General features: G+C 36.5%; 2 protein-coding genes across 2 annotated transcripts; one reads left to right on the top strand and one right to left on the bottom strand.

Moving 5' to 3' along the window:
• Positions 1 to 2,264: 2,264 nt before the first annotated feature.
• LOC133878455 (fasciclin-like arabinogalactan protein 4) lies at positions 2,265 to 3,867 on the bottom strand. Its single transcript, XM_062317013.1, has one exon. It carries the CDS (start codon positions 3,731 to 3,733, stop codon positions 2,450 to 2,452), a length of 1,284 nt encoding a protein of 427 aa, XP_062172997.1. The 5' UTR covers positions 3,734 to 3,867; the 3' UTR covers positions 2,265 to 2,449.
• Positions 3,868 to 17,306: 13,439 nt separating this feature from the next.
• LOC133877399 (probable protein phosphatase 2C 4) lies at positions 17,307 to 21,070 on the top strand. The gene is made up of 4 exons (XM_062315683.1): positions 17,307 to 19,198; positions 19,310 to 19,423; positions 20,308 to 20,572; positions 20,681 to 21,070. The coding sequence occupies exons 1-4, from the start codon at positions 17,504 to 17,506 to the stop codon at positions 20,794 to 20,796; spliced, it is 2,190 nt and encodes a 729-aa protein (XP_062171667.1). The 5' UTR covers positions 17,307 to 17,503; the 3' UTR covers positions 20,797 to 21,070.
• Positions 21,071 to 22,071: the final 1,001 nt, after the last annotated feature.

Here is a 22,071-nt window from a genome sequence, read left to right as displayed (position 1 = left end):
AGGAAATCCCAGGATAAAACCACTCTTAAGATTTTCAAAACATCTAGGGTGCTCTGAATTCAAATATTGATTATAACTTTGGAGATCTTGGAGAGAAATCTTGGAATCAGCAAATTAAGTCACACACAATATGGAACGACAGTTAAAGTTCTGTCCATAAATAAGTGAAAACTACCAGGTATTAGATGAATGAATTTTTGCATTTTCACACTTGATACAAGTTGTCTCCCAACAACCGACTTCAGCATTAGAGTGAGATTCAATCAGCATTTCCGACAAGCTCATTTGCTTACTTTTATTGTTTTGCAGCTATCGGAACAAGCGCCAGCAAATGTGTACGTCACTATACCGGAAACTGTTATAACAAAACTTAAATTCGCATAAGGTTTTATGCGGCGGTGTCTGAACATGTTAATGGGTTGTCCGGACATCCTTAGTGTTTCAATCATGAAAACAACTTCATGTTCGGAAACTGTTTTTATATCTTCTTTCTTTCTTTTTCATAATTTATTAATTTAGAGAGGAAAACTTTATTCTTAACAGTACACTTTGCTCAATTCAATTTTTATCGGTCCAACAAATACACTCTTGTTTTTTAAATAATGATATTTGTAAAACATATTTCTCGAAAAAAAATTGTTTCATTTAATTTCCTAAATTAGTGCGTTTATGCCAATAGGTGACCCATTAACATGGTACTTTTTAGTGGGCCTGGGAAAGAAGATCCTTAACTAGTTTATATTCGACACAGATCAAGATCGCATAATTAGGCTTTGCTGATAAACTTTCTATAACTTTTGGTACTAAAAAAAGGATTTAAAGGTAAACATTGGGACCCACATCTGTGAAATCTAAAAGGCAGCAATGTGCCAATGACCAACCAGTGCCCACGAATGGATAAGCACAGCAAGAGGCATCTGAGCAGGTCACACTGTAGATTCCCCTGCCCAAACAGTCGCACTTAGATCTGACCGTACACTGTCCAGTGGCAGTCCAATCAAACATCCAGCGGCATAGAAATGTGGAAACAAGTTAAACAACAGCAGGTGAGGCCCTTGAACTTGTTGTAGATCACCACCGTCCATCTGTGGGGCCACCAAAGGGCCTGCCATCTGTCACGCACTTTCTTCAGTAATTACTTGCCCTACCGGCAATTAACATCCCCAAAGGAGATTCTCTGCGTGCAGATGTCCAAGTCTGACGAAAATGCCCATCGCTTTTTGAAAAATTAACGACACCAGTCAGCCTCGCTGTCAGCAACTGAGGCTCTATTAATGTATGCCTCGGGACTGAACTCAGCTGAGCTGCATACAGTGCATAGCAGGAAGACAAGTCTGTGAGCTGGTCGCTTATAAAGCGAAGGGAAAATAAATGAAAAAGAAAAAAGAAAAAGAGACTAAGAGAGAGGCTTTTTTAAGGGTGTTTGGTAAAATTTTCATTTTTTTTTTGCCTTTTTAAATTGCCACCTTTTATATATATATATTTTTAAAATTTTCCGTTTATTTTGTACAAATATTTCTCAATTTTTGGGTTTTTAAAAACACTTCTCAAAATTTAATAAACCAACCAATTTTTTTTTGCAGATAATATTTTTTTCAAATGTATTCTTTAATCGGTTGGAAATCACGTTTCATGAAGCAGTCACTAATTCGAATTCCCCTCCCTCCTCTTGTGTGGCCATATCAAAAATAATTAAATAATGCACATATTTTTCACATACATTTCAATTACAAGGCCTTAAAATATTTGTTTCATATTCTTTCCTAGTAAACAAACTATATAGATATATATATATATATATTAACAAAAGAGCCCTAATCTTATTTATCCCATTCATTAGAATTGAAACATAGCATTAGCATAAAATCCCACGTGTATGTACACATTCCTAGCGTACAAACCGGGCGTAAATTTTTCGCAGAAAAAAGCATTTCTGGTTCTGAAAGGCTATGGAGAATGAAACTTTCTAACTTTTACGACAGGAGAAAGGCTCAGGCTCAGGCTCAGGCTCTCGAATCTGATCGTTTCATTCACACCCACCAATTTCCCTTCCCATTTCCGAGAAAAATCTGCAGAATTTCCTGCATTTGGGGTCAAACGCATTGAAACCCCAATTCTGTTCTCATCGGTTACTGCATGCATGAAACTAGAACACAAAAAAGGAGTAACCAAAAGCATCCAGATATGCAAATTAGCAGATCAAGTCCAAATTTTGAAGGAAATTTGCAATGTGGGAGCAAAAATTTATCAAAGAATTCAAGCCCTTCACAAAGATGAAAACAAAAATGGTGCTATTTGATATAAATTATTCCGACCTTAACACAATTGACATTCAATAACAACAGAAAAATTGCAAAAAGAAAAAAAAGGCTGCCTATGCATCCCAATTGCAATTCTAATTCACCGTGTAAAAAAAAAAATCAATAATTATGAGGCAAATTAATTAATCTCATAATGCTAAATACAATTCTATACAACACAAAGCGAGTACCAAGAGCCGTAGACCCCCACCAATGGCCGCTCCCGATGTGATATCTTGGCGGAAACCAGGCGGAGACGACAGGTGCGAGGGCGGGCCGTCCAGTCCCGGCGAATTCTCCGGTGAAAGAGAGATATCCGGAGGGGTAGCGCCGGGCATCACGGTGGTTCCGGGCTTGGCATTTTCAGTAGGGTTTTTCCCGAAAATCTCCCCCGGCAACAGCACTTCCGAGACCCCGAAGATCGCCACCGGGTTCTGATCGAACACGGTCTGGGTCACAGACGCCTGAACGATCCCAGTGTTGATCGCCACTGAGCCGTTCACCCTCGAGATGTTGAGCGTGAATCTCCCAGCGCCCGTGTCCTCGGTGGCCAATGTGGGCTGGACCGGGTTCACGATCGACTCCAGAGAACCCAACGGATAGTACGAGTGGAGCACGTGGAACTTCAAGACCACCGCCTTCTTGTCCGCCGGCAGAGACTGGAGCCTCACGGTGGCCGGAAGATCGGCGAAGGCGGCATCGGTCGGGACGAAGAGTGTGATCCCGGCGCCGCGCTCGTCGGCCTCGAACTCTTCGACGACGCCAGAGGCCGCCAACATGGAGGCCGCGACGTTGAAGTTATGGCCGTCTATGAGGGCCTTGGTGATGTTGAGGCCCAGAGGGGGGCGCGTCTCGGAGGCCATGAGATCGAAATTGTAGGGAACGAGGAGGGAATCGACTGTGAAGATGGTGACATTGTAGGGAAGGGTCTTGAGGAGGGACAAAACGGTAGCGTTAGAGGGGGCGTAAGGGGCGGGTGAGCGGATCGAGACGACGCCGTTGGAAGGGTTGAAGGTGATGTTGACGGAGCCGTAGTTGCTTGTGGCCCGTCCGGTGGTTTGGTAGAGAGTGGTGACGAGGAGGCCGGAGGGGGGGATCTGGTGGAGCTCGGACCAGGAGAGGTAGCGCAGGAGGACGTGGTAGCGGAAGACGTCGGCGAGGGAACTGGAGGAGAGGCCGCGCGTGAGGATGTCGGAGGAGGAGAGGTTGGGGTTGGGGACGGCGAGGAGCGTGAGGGAGGTGCGGTGGTCAAGATCGGAGGAGATGGTGGAAGAGACGAGGGACGCGAAGGAGGAGAGCTCTGGGAAGGAGGAGAGGAGGGCAGTGATGTTGACGGCCAGGACAGGCGGTGGTGCTGGGGATAGGAGGAGGAGGAGGAGGAAATAGAGGACCTTTGTAGGGGCAATATGGGGAATGTGGATCAGAATGGCCATTACTTTGGGGGGGGGTCGTATCTCTCTCACTCTCGCTCTCTGTGAGTGTGTTAGAGAGAGTGATGGTCAGAGGCAGAGCGAGTGAAGGAGTGGAGGATGATGATGTTTGATAACTTTGATGAATGATGATTCATAGTGAAGGCGATGTTGGTTTCTATTTTATATTTTCTATTTTCTATTTTATTTTATTTCCATTTATGTAATGGACATTCTTGGTCCACTCGCGCCCAAGGTAGGAATTAGGAAGGGATAGCCGGATAGGAATGATAGAAACACCGGTGGGCGTGGGGAAATATAACAAGCAACCAACTTTTAACGGTAGTCTGTACTCTGTAGTAGGGTATTGTACTGTTAAAATGTAATTACTCCATTCTCTCCTTCTCCAAGCAAAGTATATGACTTTGTTCGTATCTTTTGTTTTTATTTAAAAAAGTCTTGTGATATAATATATAAGGGTGAAAACTATTGTTATATTGTTATATTGTTAGGAGTGTTGTTTTGTGTTTGGGTTGTTTATTAATATTTTTATTTTGAGAAGAGAAAATAAAAATAATAAATGTGCCTATTGTACTTGTGAAAAGCAGAAGATTATTAATTAATGAAATTTTCTCTATTATCAAAATAATAATAATAATAATAATAATAAGAAACGTGCCTCGACTCTCATTTTCACTATCGTGGTTCAGCATTAGAGAGAGAGAAAATGAAGAAAAATGTTTTCTGAATAGTTTTCTCAGAGATTCGTTCAGGAGATTTTTCTTGTTATTAGATTTCATAATTTTCGGTCTTTATGTTTTAATTATGTCGTTAACTTGCCCAAAAAGCCCATAGAAGTTTAAATTAATACTTTTAAATGTAGTTTTTATATTTAATTAGTTTTTAAACACTACAATAACGTTGTTGTGCTGCCCAAATTAATTGGGTATTCCATAATAACGTCGTTGTAATGTCCAATTTTATTAAAAGTATTTTAGGCATCGACTAAACTAATGCTATTATAATATCCGAGTAATAGTTTGGTTTTTTTTTTTTTTTTTTTAAGTATAATGCTGAGGGCCCAAAAATGACGAGTCTAGGTTAAATATTAGCCCTTTGAGAATAAGTTTAGACTAATACTGTGTTACGTTGAATTGAGGGTACATCATGGTGAATTTGGTGTTGGGAGTCCCTCATCAGTCTTCAAGGATCGTAAGTATATTACTTATTGAGACGTTTTACTACAAATATTTTATAAATACATGTTGTGATTATGAGTTCTGACGTTTTATGTGCATGACATCATTTTAAAACAAAAGATGGCAATTCACAGTTAGGAGTGCATACCACTTGGGATACAGTTTGCAAGACATGGATAGAGGTCAAGGTTCTTCAGAGGCAAGTGACCAAGGGGTGTGGAAGCTTCTATGGAGCCTCAGAGTTCCAAATCAGGTGAAAGTGTTTACATGGCAGGCATTTCATGATATTTTGCCAACTCGGGTAAACTCGGTGCGCCAAAAAGTGATTGAGGATGACCTGTGCCTAGTGTGTAAAACGAAGAGGGAAACTGTTATCCATTAAATGTGGACATGTCCGACGGCGCAGGATGTTTGGGGAGGATCATTGTCAAATTTTCAGAAGTGTGGGACCAACTATAGCTCCTTCCTAACTTTGTTTGAAGATTTTCAGGTGCGTTTCAAAAAGGAAACTATGGAATTGATGGTGATAACGGCTAGAAGGTCATGGTTGAGAAGAAACTCTTTTATTTTTGAAGGAGTCTTTTCTTCCCCATCTGACATACTTGCAGGAGCAAAAGTGACTCTGGAGGAATTTATGCGGTGCTCAAATCCAGATCAGTCTACATCTGAGTCAAATGCTGAGCCTACAGTGTAGATTCAACATGCTTGGAAGCCCCCTCCAAATGATCATATAAAAGTCAATTGGGATGCAGCCATCAGTCAAAAAAATAGCTCTATTGGGCTTGGTATGGTTGCAAGAAATAGCATGAGGGATTTTATGGGGGCACGTTGCATGGTATTTTTTCAGAGAACAGAAGCACGTATGGCTGAAGCTTTGGCTGCACTCTGGGCAGTCAAGTTTTGCAAGGAGGTTGGTTTCTTTGAGGTGATATTGGAAGGAGATGCAGCACAGGTAGTGAATGACATAATTTCCCCTTTTCCTCATCTAGCTAAATCTGGTCATCTCACAGAAAGTATAATACAAGAGCTTCAAGGTTTTAGATCTGTCACTTTTGTTCACGTTAAAAGGGAGTGTAACAATGTAGCTCATACTTTGGCTAGATTGGCAGTGGATCAAATTTCTCGGATGTTTGATTAGAGGAACCTCCGAACTGTATTGCAGATCTTTTTGTTAGGGAACGTTTGTGTCTCTAGATTTCCTTTTTGGGGATCATTTTATGTTATCAGTTAATAAGAAGTAGATTTTCTCGTCAAAAAAAAAAAAGAAAATGATATGCAAAAAATATTTTAGAAAATAAATGCTTTAAAAAGGCATTAAAGCGAAAAGAATTTATGTTTCACAAAGAAAAGTCTCATGAATTTATGTTCATAAAAATATATTATATAATTTTTTTTACAGTTTGGCATCAACAGCTCTGTTCTGAGGCAAGGTAACTTTGTCTTGCCAATCTATTGAAAATATGGCGTTAATCTCTTGTTCCTCCCATTAAATAGAGGGGGTAAAGAGGGTAAAACTCTTGTTCTAGGATGAGGAAACTCGTTGGTATTGAGTTGTGTGTAGGCATGTGGCTCTTAGGCTTTTCTGCCTTTCTATTGAGTGAGCCTTATGTTAATTGGGCCCTAATTTCCAAGCCTTAGGCTTTTTATATATATCCACATCAATAATGATAACAATGAGAAATAAGTCTTAAATAGTGAGATCAAGTCTTCTTTATTTCTGTTTTTAATTAAAGTCTATGTTTCAACTCTAAAAGTTAATCAAACTTAAATTTTTCGTTTGGAGAGTTTGACAAAAAAGAATGTTATTTACGCATGCATGTTGTTTGATGTAAAATCAAATGGATCTCTTAGTTTTAGAAAGTATTGCACATGATACCAGTAGAGTTGTGAACATCTGATAAATACAATTGGTATAGTAGTTTATAGTCCGTCCAATAATTTAATGGCATATCACGTTAAACCAATCAATGACGGATACTTGTCTTATATACCTCGTTAATAATATTTTTTTTTTTAAAAAAAAAAAAAAAAAAAAAAAAACCTAAGGATGGTTGGCCATTATGAGTGGTTCAGCCAGGAGATTGGTTCAATCACCCCCTAGCCGACCCTAGGGGGTTTTTTAAAGATAATATTAATAAAGTGTATAAGATACTTGTCAAATTGTGATTGGATTTGATGTAGCATGCGTTAAATTATTGGACGGAACATGGAAAGAAATACCAATTGCATTTACTAGATGTCCACAGGTACTATACGTGATACTTTTTGAAACAACAACTTTGTTTGATTTTGCGTTAAACTACATGTACTAAAAAAGTGATTGACCCAAAAAGAAAAGCAATCTCGGAGTAGTTCCCATCAGTTTAATGGATTAATGTAAGAAGAAGAAGAAGAAAAAAACCAAAATAATCATGTTCTAAGAAAACATAATAATAATAATAAAAAACTCTTACAAAATGATTTGGCACAACATGATTGAGAAGGAGATGAATCCCTATGTTGTGCCACATCACTTTGTAAGAGTTTTTTTTTTTTTTTTTGTAAAATATTTTGTAAGCCCTAGCATTTCTCTTTTTGAAAACTTTGAGAGGGCATCTTGAAATAATGATTCACAAGAGACAAGAAAAGAGGGCACTTGCTATGTTCTGGCCCATTTGAACAACCATATGTGTTACTAATTAGGCTTGGGCTTGGCTTGGGCCGGCAGACATAGGCCTTTTAACAATGATTTAGCCCATGAAATCATATGGCTTGTAGGCCTTTGGTCTAGGACTCTAGGGCATGATTCAAATCCTAAATTGTTTTCAAACATGACATTGGGATCACTTCTTCTTCTTCTTCTTCTCATTCTCATGATCTTGTTGGTTGTGGCACTTTTTTTTATCTTTTTTTCTTTTTGTTCATAATTACTTTCATCTATTATTACATTTGACTTTGTGTACCTTTTTATGGTCAGAGTCTACAAGAGACAAGAAGATAAAAAAGCATAGATTCAAGTGAATTTGTTCTGCTTTACCCTCCTAAAGGTTCAAATTCAATGTAACAAATCCGCTGTCTCTCATTGCCTCCATTCACAAAAAAACAAAAAACAGCTTCACAATGGTATTCACATTATTACAGAATATTTATGTAGAAATATCAAACTATATAGAAAAATAAATCAGGATTTGATATGTTAGATGGTTACCAATTTTTTTTTTTTTTTTTTGTGAGAATTTCATTTATAACTCTTGAACTTTCACTATTTTTGAAAAAATGGTACCTAAACTTTAAAACGTCTCATTTAGGGTATCCATTTTTCAGAAAGTTTCAATTTCAGTTCTCTGTTAAATCCTGTCAAAATTTTCAAATACTCTTGGTGTTTTTTTTTTTTAAAAAAATTTATAAAAATTTTCAAAGATTCAGGCGTGGGTATTTTTGTAAATTCCGTTAAATTCTAACCAACACCTAAATCTTAGCAATTTTATTTTTCCTAAAACAAATGAGGGGTATTTTGAGAATTTTGACATGATTTAAAGGAAAATTCTAAAAGGATTGAAATTAACTCTCTGAAAAATAGATACCCTAAATTAAGATGTTTTAAAATTTAAGTACATTCTTTCAAAAGCAGTGAAGGTTTTTTAGGGGTTGTAAGTGAAATTCTTTCCCTTTTTTTTTTTTATTTTTTTTTTTATTATTATTTTTATTATTTTTGAGGGGAAGCATAATCAGAAAACCGATATCAAGTTAATAAGATAAATATCCAATATATTATAACGGTTTAGATGAGAATAAAATGTTATCAATCAAAACACAAAAAGTGATTGAAGAAAAACAAAATATTAAGAAATAATAATAATAATAAATTAGTACTAAATATTACAAAATAATATCAAACAATACAGAAGAATAAATGACATAAATTTTAAAAGTGATATCCGGAAATAATCTATCCATTTTCTCACATGTTTCTAACCGTAATAAGAAAGCATATGACGCATGTCACTTTTAGAACTTGATTTGTAAGGCTCGTTTGAGTATGCAATTTTTATGTATTATATTTTACTATTCTTTATTATATTCAAAATTATGAATACCGAGAAGAAATTGTTTTTTTAAATTATGTTTGAATGGTTTAAAGAACCAGAGACAAAATTAAAAAAAAAAAAAATTAGATAAAATTTGAGTAGAATTTTAATTCAAGAAAACAACACAAACACATTTTTGAAAAATAATAAAATATATTCAAAAAAACCAAGTTTTACCCAAACATGCCCTGGTTCCAACACAATCAGATTGTGATATCATGTTAATAAAATATTCAACATATTCTAATAAAATGTTGTCAATCTAAACGCAAAACGTGATTGAAGAAAAAGAAAACAAGATACATCTGAAACGACGACCAGTTCATGGTATGTTCAAGTGGAAATTACTATTTATGATAATAGCACCCATTTGTTATTTCAGTTTTTACAAAGTCAAAGTCTTAGTTTGAATTCTGATCAGTAGTCAATTTCTTCAATTGAATTTGAAATTAGGCAATCTTCCTGATTCAAAATCATGGTTGCACGTTTGGGTGAGATTATTTTTAAAAAAAATATTAAATTATATTCAGATTTTATTCAACTTTTTTTTTTTAAAAAAAAATTTGTCTTAAGTTTTTTAAACCATCCAAACATAATTTTATAAACTAAATTCTCTCGGTATTAGCAATTTTTTAAAAAATCACACACCCAAACGAGTCTTAAGCTCTTGGAAGAAAGAATTAGCTGTAAAAGTGAGGAATTTAGCCAAAGAAAAGGTATTAAGTTAGAGCGGAACTAGAATTTTAGATGTGAGTGGCAAAAAAATAAAAATAAAAGTTTGAGGGGTAAAAATAAAATATTTGGAAAAAGTGTTGACATTTGGAGGGCCTCAACGTAGTTCCGCCCTGTATTAAGCCTCCGTCGGGTAAATTAAAAAAAATAAATGGTTCTTTAGAGAAAGAAAGAAACAAAACATTTTTGGATTCATTAGAAGTTTACTCGACCTTTAGATTATGTCAAAATTAAAGAGATAACGCTCTCACTTCCTTAAAACCCCTAATATATGACAAAGGCAACATATGATATATAATTTGAGGTCAAAAAACTTGATAATTAGGATGTCCAAAAGTTGAATAATTTTATTCTTTGTATAATTAAAGAAAATGAAATTTAACACACATTGACTATGCAAAATGTTGACTATCACATAATTCAAGCCAAATAACAAAGAATTAAAACATATTATTGACTATGTAGATGTTGGTTAACACATTTGACAAATCTGACAAGTTCAAATTCAGCCCCAACAAAACAAACCCATTTTTCAGCACAATGACCAAAGCATGGCATATAAAAGGGAGACTTGGAATGTAGGTGTACATTGTCCTCTTGAAACAAAAGAATTAACAAATACAGAAATAGTTTTACTTTTACATCACATCAAAAGACTTTTTCAAATAAGAATCAAGTATTCTCCAAAACCCCTTAACAAATAGAAACGGAGACGTAGTTTTTACCTTATCCTCCAAACACAAAAATGGCGATTCAGCAAAATTGTTGAGAGAGAGAGAGAGAGAGAGAGAGAGAGAGAAGGGGATGATTGAAATGTTGCTGAATTCACAACACAGCCTGTTGTGAAAGTAGGCAATATAAGGAAGGTGAAAGATGTGGATGGCATAGAGCTGAGGCAAGCCTATGGGGTATAGTGGTTTGTATTTTGCTTGCTAGTGGGGAAGTGGTGGTGGCATTGCTGACGGGCTTATGACAGTGACCATGGTGCCTGTAAACTCCTTTTTTTCAGTCAAACTATTTGGATTGTGTTTGCTCAATGGCAGGCATTCTCTTCATTAATATCTTTAGTTAGGTTTATTTTCTCCAACACTTACTATTATATTATTATTATCTTTATACTTGCAAATTAGGTTTTCTTCACATCTAGAAGTTTGACATTCTTTTAATTTGTAACTTCAAAGCTCAACCCCTACCCCCCAAAACAGGAGTGTTTGAATTTGGTTTTTGTCTCTACAAATTTGAAGATAACAATTGTAATTGATGTAAGAAAAGAGAGGTGTTTAACCATTTTTGTCCCGGATTCCATTATCTAAAGAACTTATAAATGTGTAAGCAATTAATTTTTCAATTCCCATGTTCTGATTAGTGTAAGATAAGGGTGTAAAAGGCATTATATGAACGAATAATACTCTTATTATTCATCCGTATTTGTACTAAGCAAATGACAGATTTTAGTAACTACTCGTCCGTTCATGGAGCGAAATCCGCCCATAACTACACATATGCGGGCAATTTTTTACTAATCGCATGTGACATCTGCTTTGCAATTTTTGCTTCTTTTGAACTTTTTTTTTTTTGGACTACGAAATTAATTTATATGGGCTTATTGTTTTTCTAAAACCTTGTTATGAGCTTTTTTTGATTTGCTTAATTTTTTTTTTTTAAACTAAATACACTTGTAAAATTTAATATGAAAATACAATTTGAATTGTAAATATTGAGCAACACAAATATAAATTAAAAACACACAACGTTATTTTATATATATGGATAGGCCGTGGCTTATATCTTATATATATTTTTATATTCGCTTCCACTCACTCATATTCCGCTATTTATCCGACCAAGTTTAGGGGCTGAAAATCTGATGTAACCCATCTGGATGAACGGATAATGGATGCGGGGCAATTAAAAATCATTCAACTGAAGATACATAATTTATGATCAAGATTTTGCTTTGTTACATCTAACGATGTGCATGGTGTTATGTAGTTTAAAATTTTAAATGACTTGATAACATATACATCATTAAATTTATAAAAATTAATTTGAACCAAAAAATGGGAAAGATCCTGATAACATCAACTTTTTTCTTTTTATTATTTTTCTCTATATATTATTATTAGCATTATCACTGATTTGCGCTTATTTATATTTTGTTTTCTGAGAACAAAATTTTAAAATTAAAATTAAACAAAAGAGCATAAATTGACGACAAAGTTCATGTGCTACATTAATGGCCCCTCTCCCTGATTATAACAGCTCCGTACTCATCAACTTATGTACTTTACTCATACTCATCCACTATCTTAAAGATGGGGACTTCAACTTCAGCTTGATAGTCATATGCATTTTGGGCATCTTTCATTCTTTCTATTATGGTATAAATAAATAAATATTTAAATTATAATGTAATTTGGGTTATATATATATATATATATATATATATGAATTTTGAATTATTTCTTAATATATTTAACTTAAAATACATAAAAAAAAAAAAACAATAACAAAATCGTTAACAAATATGACTTCAGAAACTTCTTGAAATAGGGTTAAGTTAATTCTAAAAACTATACTTTTGTTTCACTATTTTGATGTGGTAGTGTCAATCTACTTTTGGATTAGCCATCGTTAAAATAATAATAATAATAATAATAATAAAAAAATTAGGGGTAGATTGACATTGCTACATAAGTATAGTGAAATAAAAATGAGATTTTTCGTATGACTGAACAAAATATGTAATAGGTAAGCGGTAAGCCAAAAACCACTAAAATGAAGAGAAAAATGAGAAGTGATGCTATCATAATTATCTCATAATGATAACATGACTGTCTCAATCAATTTTTGAATTTGGGACTACCAGATTATTATTGTGAGATAATTATGTAATAAAAATATAATTTTTTAACATTATTTAAAATAGAAAAAAAAAAAAAGAAAAAGGAAAAAGAAAAAGAAAAATATGAACACCCACAACCACAAGGGATGGAGGAAAAGGTGAAGAGTACTATGATGGAACGTAGCGTGTCTTGGAGAGTTGTAATGAAATTAAATAAAAGTCAATCCTTGAGGATCCAAAGCAATCTTTATTTTGATGAGTCAATGCATAAGGCCACGATCTTTCTTCTAGAGGCACTTGTACTTAGAAAAGATGAAGTTGGAGATGGGCAAATCGTTGTTCAACATCTTTCTTTATTTCTTTGGTTTAATTACTTGATATCTTCTTCTTGTTGTGGCCAAAATAAATCAAAATAATAATTTCATTTGCATATTATCTTTATTTTATTGAATTTCTACATGATTACTTGTAGGGTTGAGCACCAACCCTCTCCGGTGGGTTATTGACCGACGCCGGACTTTAGCGTAGTGAAGAGATGCCTCCCTATGCGCAGGTAGCAAAGGCATAAAATTAAACTGGTACGTGTAGAGAGGAAAAAAATGAACAAAGATAGGTTGGGTTGAGGCTTCATTGTTTATTTATTATTATTATTTTTTTTGGTATTGATGTTTTTCACACTTATTTATTACATCAATTAATATGACGTGCTTTTTTTTTCTCATGTTAATCGTTTAAAACATATAAAAGTCACTTAAAATATGTTATGAGACCTAAAAACGATTAAGAATAAGCTATAAAAATAGTTCGGCCTAATAGATTCTTGGTCTACCGGCTAAAAAAGAGGCCGTTAGAAATAACGGGTTGTCGAGACAATTTAGTGGTGGAACAACACCTAGCAACTACAAACAGTTAAAAACCAGGATAAGAATGAAGCACTATGTTACACTTCCAGGATCTTTCCAAGAAACTTCAAACTTACAACCAGCACTTGAGAATAATAGAATTTTCAGACAAAAAAAAAAAAAAAAGAAAAGAAAAGAAAAAAATTTCACTCCCTTCAATTTCAATCACGTCAGACAAGTGAAAAAAAAAAAATTATGAAAAATAAAATAAAATAAAAAAGAAGAAGAAGAGTTTTTTAAGTATCCAACTAATGGCATTTAATTAATAGGTAAAGTTTTGTTTTTAAGCTAAGGTTGAGCATCTGTTAAAGAAGACAAACACTAATATTTTTTCAAATTTATAAGAGTCAATGCATCCGGCCACAATTCAAAAGATAAAGTAATGGATGTGTTAGGCACCATTCAAAATATAGTATATGGAAGTCTCTTTGCTTGATTATAGTATGCTATATTTTATCTATCTATTGCCTCATTAAAGATTTAGTCCAAGATTTTGAAATCTGCCTCCTTATATGTAATTCAATGTTTAATAACATGAATATTATACAATATTGTTTTTTCAAATAGTACTTTAAATAAGGATTCACATGACAAACTTGCATAATTGGACCAAGTTTGTCGAGTTACACTTACTATTGTAGACCTATTAAACAGTGTTGTTAAGGATACTCCAACTTTTAAATAATCTTAGGGACAATTTTTTTGTCCACAATGCATCCGGCTAAACGTGGGACCATCATAGACCTTAACAATTTTTGGATGCATTTTGTTGCCCCAAATGCTGCCCATCCGGATGCATTGCGGACAAAAAAACTGTCCATAGCATTACTATACAGCTTTTACTACAAATTTTCTCACAAACTAACCTAGCAGTTTATAATTGGTGAAACTATTAAGCTAAAAATCTGACTTGTCAATTTAATTAGTTACTGTTTGATGTGTCAATCAAATACCGATTATGAACTGTCATAGCGGTTTATAAAAGGGATTATAGTAAAAACGGTAGTATTCTAAACACGTATTCTTGTTAATACCTTCAAAATTTAGAACTAAGCATAAAGTTAGGTCATTAAGTGTGCAAGTGTTATTATTTTACATGATTTAATTAATCATGCATGGTTGAGCAGCTGTTAAAGAAGACAAAGGATATAAAAGAGTGGGTGGGTCAAGCAAAAGGATTGTGGGGATGGTGGCTTGGGAGGGTTTCTCCACTTACAACATTGAATGATGATGGGTTTGAATTCTCAAATGGGGATATTATTATGAGAGTGGAAATTCAGCTTTTCTATGGGTTAATTAATTGCAACCGAGGTTCTTTATATCTCCTAGATAATATTAATATATTTATACACGATATGGGATAGTTCCCATTCACACCCTTTATTTTGCTAGTGTTGGAAGCAATTATGTACCCAAAAACCATTTACCTTTGTCTCATGATATGCCACAGTTTCTTAATTTCCACGTGGCAACATCCCATATAAGGGCAAAAGGAGAATATACTTTGGAGAATAAACTCTGGTGTATCCATGCATAAATAAAAGCATTGGTTAATTTTACCCAAACACATATATATATATTCCTATCACGTTTACGATGAAAGTGTCCATTCCAATTTTCAGTATATATATATTTATTCTTTTTCACTTTCTAGCAAAAATGGAATAAGAGAAGGAAAACATGCTTTGGACAAAGTTTTCCTTTAATTAAATTAAATTGGAGAAAATTCTTTCTATCAGATTTATTAAATTAATATTTATTCTTAAAGCACGTGATTAGAAACTATAAGTAATAATTTAATAGATTGAGTCGAATGAATTTTCTTAGATCAATTTTAATCGGTTACATTTATATCGCGTTAAAATATATTTCAAACAAAAGTTGAAAAAAATAAAAAAAAATAATTCCCGAATCGCATTAACAAACATAAGCTTTTATGTTTTCACATATGGGACAAACATATTGGATAGGGCTGAGATAAATATAGATTCGAATTCTGTCAAGAACAAAGAAATATCCATTTCATCACTTCCTACCTGGACACCTCACAAGAAGATTTTGCCTCCATTGGGGACATTGGGAGAGAGATAAATGAAAAGAAGGCCTGTCCATTCAAACAGGATTAGCAATCTAGGAAATCTAGAAACGAGGAATTCTTCACGATTAGCCTACAAAGGAATTTTGGGCATGAGGACTTCTTCTAGCTGACTTTGGGAAAGTAAGAAGGTTCACCTAATGTGGCTTAGAAATTCTGAGTTTAGATGGATAGAGAATCTCATCTAATACTTTGTGCAGCGAATATGAAAAAGTTTTCATAGAACTTATTTGTTTAGACAGATTTAAGAATTATGACAATCTTACTTTATGTTCAAACATATAAGCTTTATAAGAATTTTCTCACGTTTATTGGGCATCCGGATTCAATTTAGATGGCTTGCAGGTAAGCTTGACAATTTTTTATACGACTTCTAAACTCGACACGAACCCAACATGATTAGAGTTTGGGAGTTTGACCCGTTTAATTAAATGAATCAGGTTAGAGTTGACTTATATAGTTTTATACACGATATTGGTACAATTTTCGGTACGGTGACGTGTTGCCTTGTGATTCGTAGTCTTCCTTGATAATCGCTCTCCTGAATAGGACACTATCTCTTCATTTGATGCCATACTATTAGATATTTTATCCTATATTTGATGGAATATGAGTCAATCTTGATATACTTGGGATATGAGTCTTTTTGGAGATAACGACAGACCCTGTACTTAAGTCTGATCTGGACGGACTGACCCGATGGGCTCAGCCCCTAATACTACTTTTGGCCTATGTGTCTTTAGGGCTGATTATTTTCCAAACACACGGCATACTGACAGATAATTTTTTACTTGACCTGCGAATTCGATACAAACTCACTACAAAATTAGAGAATTAAAATTGATAAAATTGACATATTAATTAAATAAATCAAATTAGAATTAAGCTATATAATTTTATACCTAAACATGGATACAATTGAAACTCGATACGAGAACTCAAATTATACCTGTAAGGTCATTGGCTTTGACAATCTTATGCAGCAAAATTCAATATAATAAAGTCAGGCAGAGGAGGGAGGGCCTATAGACTATGGTGGTCAGGTTTACCTAAAACTCTCACACTGAAGTAAATGAAGCATAACTATACATAGTAATTTGCAACCACCCCACCGTACCAAATTTATTAAATAATTAAAGTTCCCAACAAAAATATAAAAGTAGGAGAAGAAAATGAAAGTCAAGCTCAGCTCGCAAGGAGAAAGAGAGAAGAGTACTCGGGAAACCTCGAGTTGACAATGGACGATAGCTGGGAATAATGATGAGCCACGTGTCAGTCAACCCTTGCTTCCATCAATCCCTCCACCCGATCCAACGGCGATTATGGCACGCGTTTCCAGGTCATATTTATTGGGCTTTGCTCTTTGACTTTTTTGATCTCTACCAGAATTTATGAACCCCCCTTCAATTTTCATCCCCCAGCGGGAACCCCACCCCACGCGCTCTCCAAGCGCGCGAATCTCGCGCAACCCAAATGATTCACATCTACCGCTCTCCTTGTCGGCCCAGTCCACGTCCTGCAAATCTCGTTCACGTTCAATGGAGCGTGAACCCTACGCTCATCCACGAGCGTAATTTGGATCAATGATATAGACCTAAACCCATGAGTTTACTTAAACCCTACCCCATAGTCAACGCCCCACCCAAAAAAGCACAAACATTTAAAATACAAATAAAAACAAAAACAAAAAAATAAAAAATAAAAGAAAAAGTGGGTTTTTCTTTCCTCATATCTCATTTCAAAACCAGTACACAAAAGTCAACGCCTCTCTCTATTTCTCTCTCTGTGTCCAACCTCTTCTACTTCGTCTGAGCTTCCTTTACTCGCTTTGCTCTTTCTCTGATTACCAATTGGCCATGAGATACCAGCCATAGCGATTTGTTCCTCAAACAACAAAAGGCCTCAGAATTTTTTCATTTTTTTTTTTTTTTAAAATTTTTAAGAATTTGGGGCGATGGGTAACGGTTTCGGAAAGCTGACAGTGTGCTTCACAGGCGGCGGAGAGGGTCGCCGGAGGCAGGACATGTCCGTTTTACCATCGGACCCTTTGGACCTGGGCCACTCCTTCTGCTACGTGAGACCCGACCCGAGTCGCCTCTCGTCCTCCAAGGTCCACTCCGAAGAGGCCACCACCTTCAAAACTATCTCCGGCGCTTCGGTGAGCGCCAACACGTGGACACCTTTGTCCACAGACATCGTAGACGTCTACTCCTACAGCGGTATCGACCGAGCTGCAGCGTTCGAGAGCTCAACCTCCTTCGCTTCGATTCCTCTGCAACCGATTCCGAGAAATTTGATGAATTCGGGTCCGATTTCCGGTAGCCTGTACGGAATTCCGGGCTCGGGTCCGTTGGAGAGAGGATTTCTATCGGGCCCGATTGAGCGGGGCTTCATGTCCGGCCCGTTGGATCGCGGGCTGTACTCGGGTCCAATGGAGAAGGGTTTCTCTGACCAGTTCCAGAGGAGCTTCTCTCATGGTGCTTTCGCGTTCAGGCCCAGATCGAGAAAAGGGAAGCTGATTCAGGTCCTCCAGAGAGCAATATCGAAGGCTATGTCTCGGGGGCAGCAAAACTCGATCGTGGCTCCGATTAAATCCGGCCTGGTGAAAGAATCCGATTGGATTGTTGGGACAGAGAGGCACCACAACGAGAACTTGACGGTGAGCAGCGTAAATTTCAGCAGCGATGGTAGCTTGGAAGACGATGAGGACTCCTTGGAAAGCCAGAACCTTCAGTGGGCTCAGGGAAAAGCAGGGGAGGACCGAGTGCACGTCGTCGTTTCGGAGGAGCACAGCTGGGTATTCGTCGGGATTTACGATGGGTTCAACGGCCCCGATGCTCCTGATTTCTTACTCTCCAATTTGTACTCGTCCGTGCACAAGGAGCTAAAGGGTCTGTTGTGGGACGACGGGTTTGAATCCCCTACGAACACAATCACTGCCCAACCTGCCTCTTCTTCCCCTGCTTCCCATTCCGACGTCAATTCCAATTCGGAAATGGAAGATTCCGATGGCAATTCGGCAAGGAATCGGTCGGCCGGAGATGCTTGTACTCGGTGCGCAGTTGAGGTGCACGAGAATTTTCCCTGTGCAAGCGGGGACGATGATGGGAAGCGAACTAAGGGTAAGAGTTCCTCGAAGAACAGGTACAAGAACAGAGGGTCGGAGAGCCAGAGGAGGTGGAGGTGGCGGTGTGAATGGGACCGTGAGCGAGTGGAGCTCGACCGGAGGTTAAAGGAACAGTTACTGAATAGTAGCAATAAATCTGGGTCGGAGGGATCCAGAGCAATCAACCACTCGGACGTGTTGAAAGCGCTTTCGCAGGCTCTGAGGAAAACAGAGGAGTCCTATTTGGATATTGCGGACAGGATGGTTGTGGAGAATCCGGAGCTGGCGTTGATGGGTTCGTGTGTGCTCGTCATGCTAATGAAGGGTGAGGATGTATATGTGATGAATGTGGGTGATAGTCGAGCAGTGCTGGCTCAGAAGGCCGAGCCCGATTATTGGTTGGGGAAGATTCGGCTGGACTTGGAGAGAATCAATGAAGAAACTATGCATGATCTGGAAGCATTGGACGGTGATAGGCCCAGCACGTGTCCGAGTCTGACCGCTTTTCAGCTTAGCGTGGATCATAGCACTAGTGTGGAAGAGGTACCGGTTTTGTTCTTAGATTGAGATATTTTTTGCTGGTTATTGACTGTTTTGAATAGATTTTTCTGTCTGTCTTCTTGTTTGATGGATCAAGGTTGGTTTGCATTACAGGAGGTTCAGAGAATAAAGAGTGAACATCCAGATGATGCTTGTTCTGTGATCAATGATCGTGTGAAGGGTTCCTTGAAGGTCACTCGGGCTTTTGGTGCTGGTTTTCTCAAGCAGGTACCTTAAAATTCTTATCTTCCTAGCTTTCAGCTATTTTTCATGATTGCTAGTTGATAATTGATAATTCTTTATTTTAGTTTTTTGCAACCTATAGAGCTTGAGAATTTGTTGAAACATACTTCATGATAAAGATGAGATGGTTTGCAATTCAAATTCTATGACATAGGCCGTTTATTAAAATCTCGTTCTTCTCATATTATTATGATCATATACAAATGACATAGCACAAGGACATTATAATCCTAATGATGTTCATTCCCATTAGCATTGATAACTTCTCCTTCTCCTCCTACTCGTAGGTTTCATTTTCATTAGCTTAGTAGAGTACTTAATTCAGCCAACGAGATCACACCTGATTGTAATAATGCACCTAGATATCTTGGAAATTATTTCATGTAAGGAGGAAAAAAGGCGGTGAGTTGTGCTGCTGGTGGCATCAGCTACACAGGTGCTTCTCTTTGTTACTTGACAGAAACACTGGAAACAAATCCATCTGCTTGCTTATAATAAGCAAATATTTCAATGATAGATTGAAGATTTTATATTTAGTGAAATATTTTAGCTGCCAATCCAATGGAGGCAGATTTTTAGATGCTTGGCCTACTGAAACACTTGGTTTCTGTCATACGTTTTACATAAAACAATATGTATTTCTTTTCTGTTCACTACTCCGATCAGGTTTATAAACATGTGTCTGATAGGAAGCATTGTGTGTTCTTAGCAGAAATCTGTATAGATAGATGGACAGTGAAACTTTTTGCTAAAATGCTGATTTTTTTTAATTGCTTTTGCAACTGGAGAAATCTCTGACTAAATTTCTTGTGTTAATAAGAAATTGTTTCTGCCATATCTTATACCTAGTTTTTCTTTGCTGTCTGCAGCCTAAATGGAACAATGCACTTTTGGAGATGTTCAGAATAGACTACGTGGGGAGTTCCCCTTACATCAACTGTTTCCCATCTCTATACCACCATAGAGTAGGCCCAAAAGACAGGTTTTTGATATTATCCTCTGATGGGCTCTATCAATACTTCACGAATGAAGAAGCTGTTTCTGAAGTTGAAATGTTCATCATGTTACAACCTGAAGGAGACCCGGCTCAACATCTGGTTGAGGAAGTGCTGTTTCGTGCTGCAAAGAAAGCTGGTATATCTCAAATTTCAACAAGAAAATATTAGATTGTTTAGAAAGATAAAGCATTGTCACTAACTTTTGAAATCTAAACTTAGCCAATTTGGGTTTGGTGAATTGCAGGTATGGACTTCCACGAATTACTCGAAATACCACAAGGGGATCGGCGGCGATACCACGATGATGTTTCCATCATTGTTATTTCTTTAGAGGGAAGGATATGGAGGTCATGTGTATAAGTAGAGAAAACCTCAGAGAAGATATATAGAGAAATCTGCTAAAAACTCAGCATTACCCCTTTTTTGCTGTTTTCTTCCTGGTCACCTCTGTAAAATTGAGCAATTAAGCTCCCCGGGAATGCCTAAGGCCTAAGCGTTTTAGTTGGGAATGTACTGGGTAGGGAGGAGTGTAAAGGTGTAAAAGCTGCTTCATGTTGATTATAAAACTGACATAGAAAATTGTAATTTTCTAATAAATGGCATTCCTTTTGAAAAAAGGTTTTGTTCCGAATAATCACGGCTATCACTTTCTGTAATTCTTTCACCACAACCATATGGGGTTGGCAGCACCCTGTCATCTCAGCATCAGCATCTTTTCTTTAAGCCTTTCTGCTTCTAAGTTGTGAACAATTCACTACTTGTTTCCCAACATTTAGCCATATGAGAATACTAGGTTTTGTATTTGTGTTCTTGCCTTTTCCCTTTCCGGTCTGACAAGGATACATTTCTGGCTGCACCAAAGCCGGAAGCACATATTCCACAGTCAACAAGTAGTAATTTAACATAGTATCAAAGCAGAAGTTTCAAATTCAAACCTTAATTTTATTGTTTACTTTCATTTCAATTAACCTCACTTATCGAAGGAAAACGTTATAATACCAAGTAAACCTTCCGTGCAGGACACGCAAAAACTTGCTCGGAATTATTTTGCAATTTAAGGAGAAAATCTGAAGTATTTTCGTAAGTGGTCCATAGTAGGATCCCACATTAATTTAAACACATTAAAAAAAGCTTGTGGCAAAAACCCCCCACCGTAGGATATCTCTTTATCTTACCCTTTGACCCCAATTTATGCACATCTTTCTTATGTGCTACGTGGCCGGAGAAGAGCCGTGAGGTGGAGTCGCCAATTATAAATTGGCATCCGAACTGCTAGCTACTTGAACAGAGAGTTAAATGTCGTGCAGTTGGGAGAGGTTGGTCTCAGACATCGGTAATGAAAACCTGTCATTTGGTCAATAAATTTTCAACCAAGATTTCAGTCGTACTCCCCTAAATTCAACCAATCCCAAGCAGTTCCTTCACTTACAGGTAAGGGCTACGGGATATTTATAGGAAGCCAGTTGATATATATATATATTGTATTGGGTCAGGTCAGTATCAGGTTGCACTAATTAAACATGCATGCGGGAGCCAAATGCTTTAAAAATATATGTCAATTACATAAATTAAATGTGAGAAATTTCTTGAAGCCCAATTGAAGACATATACATGTCTGCATTTTGTTTAAGTTTC

This window comes from Alnus glutinosa, chromosome 9 (assembly GCF_958979055.1).
Source record: "Alnus glutinosa chromosome 9, dhAlnGlut1.1, whole genome shotgun sequence".
Classification (NCBI taxonomy): Eukaryota; Viridiplantae; Streptophyta; class Magnoliopsida; order Fagales; family Betulaceae; genus Alnus; species Alnus glutinosa.
The sequence above is the reverse complement of the archived record's forward strand: the minus strand, read 5'-3'. Positions and strand labels throughout refer to the sequence as shown.

Coding starts and splice junctions, on each gene's coding strand:
- LOC133878455 (XM_062317013.1), bottom strand. CDS start 3,733: ATGGCCATTCTGATCCACATTCCCCATATTGCCCCTACAAAGGTCCTC.
- LOC133877399 (XM_062315683.1), top strand. CDS start 17,504: ATGGGTAACGGTTTCGGAAAGCTGACAGTGTGCTTCACAGGCGGCGGA. Junction 19,199..19,309: donor ATAGCACTAGTGTGGAAGAG/GTACCGGTTTTG, acceptor TTTGCATTACAG/GAGGTTCAGAGAATAAAGAG. Junction 20,573..20,680: donor TCGTGCTGCAAAGAAAGCTG/GTATATCTCAAA, acceptor GGTGAATTGCAG/GTATGGACTTCCACGAATTA.